The sequence below is a fragment of the Argentina silus genome (assembly GCF_951799395.1).
Source record: "Argentina silus genome assembly, chromosome: 10".
NCBI classification, from domain to species: Eukaryota; Metazoa; Chordata; class Actinopteri; order Argentiniformes; family Argentinidae; genus Argentina; species Argentina silus.
The window spans coordinates 10,281,424-10,288,826 of record NC_139664.1 but is presented as its reverse complement, the minus strand read 5'-3'; the positions used below and the strand labels follow the sequence as shown (position 1 = coordinate 10,288,826).

The 7,403-nt window shown below is 47.0% G+C and overlaps 2 protein-coding genes across 4 annotated transcripts; one reads left to right on the top strand and one right to left on the bottom strand.

The window, feature by feature from the left end:
- Positions 1-899: 899 nt before the first annotated feature.
- Positions 900-3,589, bottom strand: alg2 (ALG2 alpha-1,3/1,6-mannosyltransferase). Of its 3 annotated transcripts, XM_083678365.1 has the most exons (5): positions 3,474-3,589; positions 2,668-2,839; positions 2,436-2,573; positions 2,090-2,257; positions 902-1,686 (listed from the first exon to the last, which is right to left on the bottom strand). In XM_083678365.1, the coding sequence occupies exons 2-5, from the start codon at positions 2,836-2,838 to the stop codon at positions 946-948; spliced, it is 1,218 nt and encodes a 405-aa protein (XP_083534491.1). In that variant the 5' UTR covers position 2,839; positions 3,474-3,589; the 3' UTR covers positions 902-945. The 3 variants fall into 3 exon arrangements, with proteins under 3 accessions (XP_083534493.1, XP_083534492.1, XP_083534491.1); XM_083678367.1 differs by lacking the exon at positions 2,436-2,573 and having other exon boundaries at positions 900-1,686; XM_083678366.1 differs by lacking the exon at positions 3,474-3,589 and having other exon boundaries at positions 901-1,686; positions 2,668-3,228.
- Positions 3,590-3,921: 332 nt separating this feature from the next.
- Positions 3,922-7,397, top strand: sec61b (SEC61 translocon subunit beta). Its single transcript, XM_083678687.1, has 4 exons — positions 3,922-4,058; positions 4,768-4,865; positions 5,821-5,928; positions 7,105-7,397. Exons 1-4 carry the CDS (start codon positions 4,056-4,058, stop codon positions 7,190-7,192), a joined length of 297 nt encoding a protein of 98 aa, XP_083534813.1. The 5' UTR covers positions 3,922-4,055; the 3' UTR covers positions 7,193-7,397.
- Positions 7,398-7,403: the final 6 nt, after the last annotated feature.

Below are 7,403 nucleotides of genomic sequence, written 5' to 3'. Positions count from 1 at the left end.
GAATGTCAATAACAGCATGTCTATACTGTAGGAGGGCCAGAGAGGCCAGAGGAATCACACAGAAAGCCAGACACATGACCTTCTACTTCATACACACTCCTAATAACCCATACACACTCCACCGGCTAGACCCCTAATAACCCATACACTCTATCCTCTCCCAATAACCCCCACCCAGCTATAGACCTGTGTACAGGCCAACATTCTCTCTTTGTGAAAAGTGAACAAAGCTCTGAGAGAACAGAGGAAGTGGCAAACATCCTGCTTATCGATTTGTGGCTGTGGATCGTCTAATGACGCTCGGTGGAACATTCCCTCTCTTTTTCTCTCTCTCTCTCTCTCTCTCTCACACACACACACACACACACATATATATACAGTGCAGAAAACAAACACACAGTGCAGTGCATCTAAGAGTCTACCAATCAATCCCATCAGCGCTCTTGTTCATTAGGCCCTTGGTCATAGCGCCTTACCCACACACTCCCACTCCCACTCCCAGAGGGTTGCTGCTGGTATTGTTCCGGGAGGCCAGGGGCAAGATTGGTAAACTCGTTACTCTTTTCTTTAATTGGGGCTGAGATTCCGTCCCTCCTTCCCTCAGCAACCCCTCCTGGGGAATGCTGACTAATTGTCCACAGAGTCCCGAGCATTCCCTTCCATACCCCCAAACAACACTCTTCCATAACCCACAACTCACCCCTCCTGCATCTCTGCCCCTCCATGGATACACTCCTATCCTCCTCAGCTCGCTCTGCTACAGCAGCAGGAAGTTACCCCTGGGTGCTGCTGATCTAAGCTCTGTTTTGCCCCCCCCCATTGGTAAAGGTAAAGAATGGTAAGCTGATCCTAGATCTGTACCTAATGGCAACTTCTAATCAGAGCCTCTCTGCTCCCCCAGCCCCATACCCCACCCCAAACCCAGTCACAGCCCCAGTGATAGTGTCACTGGGTCAGCCTGAGGATGTACCCGTGCAGCTGGTCTGAGAAGGCCTCCAGGGAGAACTTCTCTTGTACCCTCCTCCTTCCTGCTTGTCCCATGTCCCTGCGGATCTTGGGGTCTTGGACCAGCCTCTCCATGGCCTTGGAGAAAGCTTCCGCTGTGGGCTCACACAGGAACCCTGTCTCCCCATCCCCCACACTCTCCAGCGGACCCCCAGAATTTACAGCTATAACGGGACACGAGCAGTACATGGCCTCCACTGGGACTATCCCAAAATGCTCTCTGCTGGGTGTATACAGCACTGCTGCACTGGCACGCAGCAACGCCACCTTGAGGGCATCCGAGGGAGAGCGCAGGAAGGTGACGCAGTCCTCCAAACCTTGTTGTTTAGTTAGGTCCTTCAGCTCACTGTAGTGCTGCACGTTCTCAGTAACTCGTTCGTCGTACCCGCCCGCCACCACCAAGTGGAGCCCTGCCTTCTGCCCCGACGACAGGCCAGCCCTCAGGACAGCAAGGCTCTCCAGGGCCAGACCCAGGTTCTTCTTACGCTCATAGCGGTTCAGGGACAGGAACATACAAGACGTACCCTCAGGCAGCAGCCCTTCCAGACCCTGGTCTTCTGTGGGGGCTTGGTCAAAGGTGTGTGTGTTGAGGGAGGGGTAGAGGACGTCGGTCTGGACTCCTCCAAGACTACGGAAGGTTTCCCTGAAGACCCCGGCTGTAAAACGACTGTTCACCAGCACCTGGAAGTAAACAAAGGACTTGTCAGTGATATTATAATATATGGCATTTAGCTGACGCTTTTATCCAAAGCGACTTACATTGCAGTGAGTGCATACATTTCAGTATATATGGTCCCAGCGGGACTCAAACTCACAACCTAAGCGTTGTTAGCGCCATGCTCTACCAACTGAGCCACAGAGGACCAGATATTGAGGTCTTTATTGCATTCTTCATTTATTTATGCAAATAAGTATACTGAACGCTGTGTTTTAATTAACCTGCCTACCTATTATTCTATCAATCTATCTATCAGCACTGAGAACTGAATGGAACAGTTTGCAGCTCTCTTGTGTACTTCCTAGTCCGTTATTATGAGACAATCTTTGTTTATTCCTTCTTTAACCCATTCTAGCCCCCCCTCACCATATCAGCCATGCCAGTGGTGCGTTCCTCCAGCCAGTCTATTGGAGCGCGGTAGAACCTCTTCAGAGCAGAGTTCCTCTGGGTCAGGAGCTGGTCTGGGAAGTGACAGTAGAACAGAACCTTCTTCCTCTGACGGGACAACCTCAGCATCGGTATACACACTGACACCTGGGGGGGAAGAGTACATCCAAAGAGAGAGAGAGAGAGAGAGAGCAGTATGAGTATGAGAATCATGTCCAACAGAATAATGTCAAAGAAAGAGAGTGAAGGTAGAGAAGTGAGATAAGGGAAAATATAAGGAAGAAAATGATGGTAAAGAAGAAGGGAGGGGTGGGAGGAGTCTCACCTGGTCACAGAAGACCATGTCATACTCCACCCCACTCAGGAACACCAGGTAGAGAGCCACATAGACCATCCTCAGGTAAGCACATAGGGCATGTAGGTACCCAAACACACTGGTGGGCAACCAGTCACCCACACACACCTTCAGTAGGATGAGACAAGCCAGGGTTAGACACCTCATAAACAGGACGGGAAGTACAAATGGGAGCCAACTGTCTCGCTATGTAGACACCCACCACAGGTAGGTCTGGGTCGAGAGTCTCAGAGAAGCAGTGTGTGGGGTCGTGGTGGGCTGTCCAGATCTGAACACTGCAGCCTCGAGACCTCAGAGCCACAGCTGCATCCACCACCAACCGTTCTGCTCCACCTATACCCAGGTCTGGGTGGAGAAACACTACCCGCACCATCCTGGAGGCAACAACACCCACACACGTTAATCCACCACAATCACCATCCTATAACACACTATTGGAGTGCAATTTCTCCAGTGCCATAAAGGTCGAGACCTCTTGGTAAAAAGTGGCAGAGGCTGTAGCGACTATGTACACATACAGGGAGGCTAGGCTACCTAACATAATGCACATCATTCAAATGATTGTGTTTGCTTATCATATTGTCATAGCCTTGACTGTAGGCTGACATGTATTTCAAAAATATCAACCAATTTTATAAACAGAGTGCTCACACTCAGGTGGCTCAAACTGCGTGCTAATAGCACCTGATAGTTTGACAGGTGCATCAACAGTGCCAGTGGCTTGTTATTCTAAATGGGCTAAACGTTAGCTTGCGTAACATATTTCAAGTTCAAAACAACTGACAATTGTACATTGTACTTTAAATATGTTATCTACATGCAAAGTTCTACCCCATTAAATAAGGTTTTGACCGACTTAACTGAATTGACAGCACAAGCAGAAATTGATGATGACTAGATAGCTAGCTGTCCTGAAGTTTAGCATTGTGACCATACTTCTTATAAAGCAACAGTTCATTCACAGTAGAATATTTTCTAATTAGTGTGGACATTGCCTGTCAAGTTTACCTGTCACTCCTTGATAATGCGCACTGTCCAAATGGGCAAGCCACTGGTCACAAGAATCAGTTAAAATACTGTTGAACCCTAAAACTGTGCACCTTAATCGCCATGATGGCTCAAATGTTCCATTCAAATGACCGAGTCATCCCCTTGGTAATGAGCCACAATGGTGTCAGATTCCACAATACGGAGCATACTGCTTCCTCAGAGACACGTCAACTCTGACGGTACGTATATGTCATTTACTTGCCTTACATATTTATCTAAAAATATTAAATGAAATGTGCTGAAAATAGTATTTTTATGTAAAATATTTTGGGAAACTTAAAGATTATAGAGTTGTATACGATTGACTTTAAACTAAGTACATAGATTTCCCTTAAAGGACTGTTTTAATTCAGGCTTATCTTCGGTTGCCTATATTGGTCTTCTGTTGTGCAGTCGTGTCCTTTTAGTCAAGCGTCATCAATCTGTGATCTCTTCTGAAGTTGTGGCGATTTCTCTCTGGTTGCTGTTGATTTGTCGTGGACATCGGTTAGAGAAACGTTTGAGTTTTCTTATTCATCTGAAATTGCAACACAACTTAAAATGGTGAGTTTCTTCTTTATGTTGTACTCTACTCATTTCTATCGTTGCACGCCTCGTAGCAACCGGCTCTTTCATTCAACAGAGATTGCTGTTACGAGTTCAAGTTGCCATATCTGCTAGCTAGCTATAGCTAGTACTAGTAACTGTGGAGTCATAGTCTGTCAAACTGAGCACCACAGTTTCTCTGATGTCTGATCACTGTATATAAGTTACAATCAGCTACTATTGCTGATGTGATCTTTATAGTCAAACGTAATATCGTGAGGTGGCAAATAGCTGTGAACAGCTGAGCTAGCCTAACTACTAGGCTGGCTCAGAGAGAACACTCTGGGCTAGCTGACCATAGTCTTATTGTAGACGTGGCTATTTTTCGTTCATCAAAAAAATCAACAACTCTTTAATGTGTCCAGATTTAGACATCCAACGATTGCCATAACACACAATGATAAGCCATAGAAGACATTTCTAGCAACTCGTGTGGTTGTTACTATTACTGGTTATTTAACTTCATGTCACATCTAACGGTGAAAGAGGCCAGGTTGAGTTGGCTGTCTAATTTCAAACGGAATTATGGAATGATTTGTTCAGTATGTTTATTGCTTACCATATCATGACACCATACCCATGCTCTCTTCATTTTCTTCTAAACAGTATGTTTGAGGTAGGCCTATATCTGTGCAGTTTGTGTGTAACTCTGCCCTCTCTCCCTCAGCCTGGACCAGCAGCAAGTGCAACTAACGTAGGGGCTGGCAGCCGCTCCCCCAGCAAGACAGTAGCTCCTCGCGCAGCAGGCTCCACTGTCAGACAGAGGTACACACACTTCCCCATCCCCAAAACAACAGGCTCCACTGTCATGCATAGTCACACATACAAACACACTCACTCCCCTAGAAGCAGGCTCCATAGTCAGATAGAGGTACAAACACACACACACACTTCCCTGACTCCCAAAGCAACATGCTCCACTGTCAGACAGAGTTACATACAGACACACATTTTCCTTGAGATGTGGGTTTCATAGCCAGTCACCCTTACCCATATCCATACCCCCTACCCCCCCCCCTCCACACACACACACACACACACACACACACACCAAATTAGAACCTAGATTAGTAAATTGACAAATGATGATTTGGAGTTTCCCCCCTCCCCGTCTGATGAGAACATAGGAGAGTGAGTGATTGTCTTTAGGTGGCCCTGCCCTGTACTACTGTACTGTTATGTGCCATGGGTAAATTAGAGTAGAATAGATGTAGGTGCTTTAGGCTTAATCAGTGTGTAATCAGAGCCTCAGTATCAACTCATCACCCATCTACTATTATATCCCTGATTACCTCATTTACCCCCATTTAATCTCATCTGATGAGTAAACCAGATATGAATCACCTCATCTCATTAGCTGCTGTAGTCGTGAGTTATGTACTGAAGTGTGAGCTAGCTCTCAGAGGGTCTTGTTGTCTCTGTGATTTGTCATGCATCACATTATAACTCAGAAATAATGGTTTAGATTAGAACCACACAATTGTTTTTTCAAGGGCCAGGAGATTTTCTTGACCATGTGACCTGAACAGGAAAAACTCTGGGCCCTTGTTATAAGCCATGACTTTGGTTGTTTTTTTTCATGTACTTACATGTTTCATTGATTCAGTATGCAGACAATGCTGTGAAGGTATTCATAATTCTTTCCCGCAGTTGTTTCGGGGGCAATGGTTTACAGTAATGTGTTCTAATTCAGTGGTATTGTCTCCTATGTATTTCATAGGAAAGCAACAAGCAGTGGCACGCGCAGTGCTGGCAGGACCACAGCATCAGCGGGGGGCACAGGGGGCATGTGGCGCTTCTACACTGAGGACTCGCCAGGACTCAAAGTGTAAGTGTACACACACACCCACCCACCCACTGATTCATGTGCATGGGTGTGGAGGATGCACACAAGCTCTCACATACACATAGGCGTACATTTAAAGGTACATTTACCCTAGCACTCTTACGTTCACATACAGACTCATGCACGTGCGTACACACGCGCATACACACACACAGACAGACACACACACAGACACAAAGCCTTTCTTAGGGAGTATTAGTGTTTATGAGGAAGTGCATGAATGTTTAATGGCAGGAAATTAGGCTCTGGGGCCTCTGTGGCAGAACATATAATCTCTGACCTGCTGATCACCCCCCTGTGTGTGTGTGTGTGTGTGTGTGTGTGCGTGCGTGCCCACACCTCCCCTTCCAACAGACACCAAGGCTGTGGTCCAATATTCTCTACCCTTCTGCCCAAAGTGAATGCACACTCATTCACTCCCATTGCATTTAAAAGCATTGGATTTATTCAAGCATGGGCTGTAAGGATATATGTCCACCATATGTGTTAGCCGGTACTTTCCTTTTAAATGCTTGATATGAGGGTCATGTTAGATTCAGACTGTTGTCTTCAGTCAGTCAGTTCAGCTCTCATGTCTTTTCCAATGTGATTGTGAACACGCACCTACCGTCTGACCACCCACAGTCACCATGATAGACTTGCTCTGCCTTCACAGCTGTCCATCGTACAGTTGTACACACAGTCGGAAGATGGACAGACACACGGTGGTGTGTATCGAGCGTGAGTGTGTTCCTATGTTAGATGCCGATCTCCAAGCTTCATTAAAGGATCCGCACCGAAAGGTCAACTCAATTACAGCCTTCAGATGGAGGGGGAGGGGGAGGTGGGGGTGGGGGTGGGGGTGGGGGGTGGGGGGTGGGGGGTGATGGTTGGCATGGCAATGTGCCTGCTTAGCAATGCCCACCCCCACCCCCCTATCACACACACCTCCTTCAGGGATGAGTCTCTCCTTTCATCAAACCCTCTTCAATGAAAGCAACCACTTTACTCTGAACACAACCACTCCATTCTTAGGACCGCTGTGTTAATAAGCATGTTAATAACACTGTCTGGTGCTAATAATCCTGTCTAGTGACTATCACTCTGCCTCTCTACAGTACTATTACTAACTGTAGTAATGTTAACGTGTGTGTGTGTGTGTGTTCTCTCTCTCTGCAGTGGGCCAGTGCCAGTGTTGGTGATGAGCCTCCTCTTCATCGCGTCTGTCTTCATGCTGCACATCTGGGGGAAGTACACCCGCTCTTAAACCCTGACCTCTGACACGCCTAACCTTCTTAACACATCGGATCTGGACCAAACAAACCAACAAGCCCCCCCCCCCATCCCCAACACTACCAGATGCAGGCCCCCCCCCCCGTTCTCTCTCATCTCTCTGTCGGGAGATGGCCCACAACAGTGTTTTTTTACTGTGTATGCAGATCTCCCATTTGCCTAGCTTCATCTGCGCTGATGTGAAA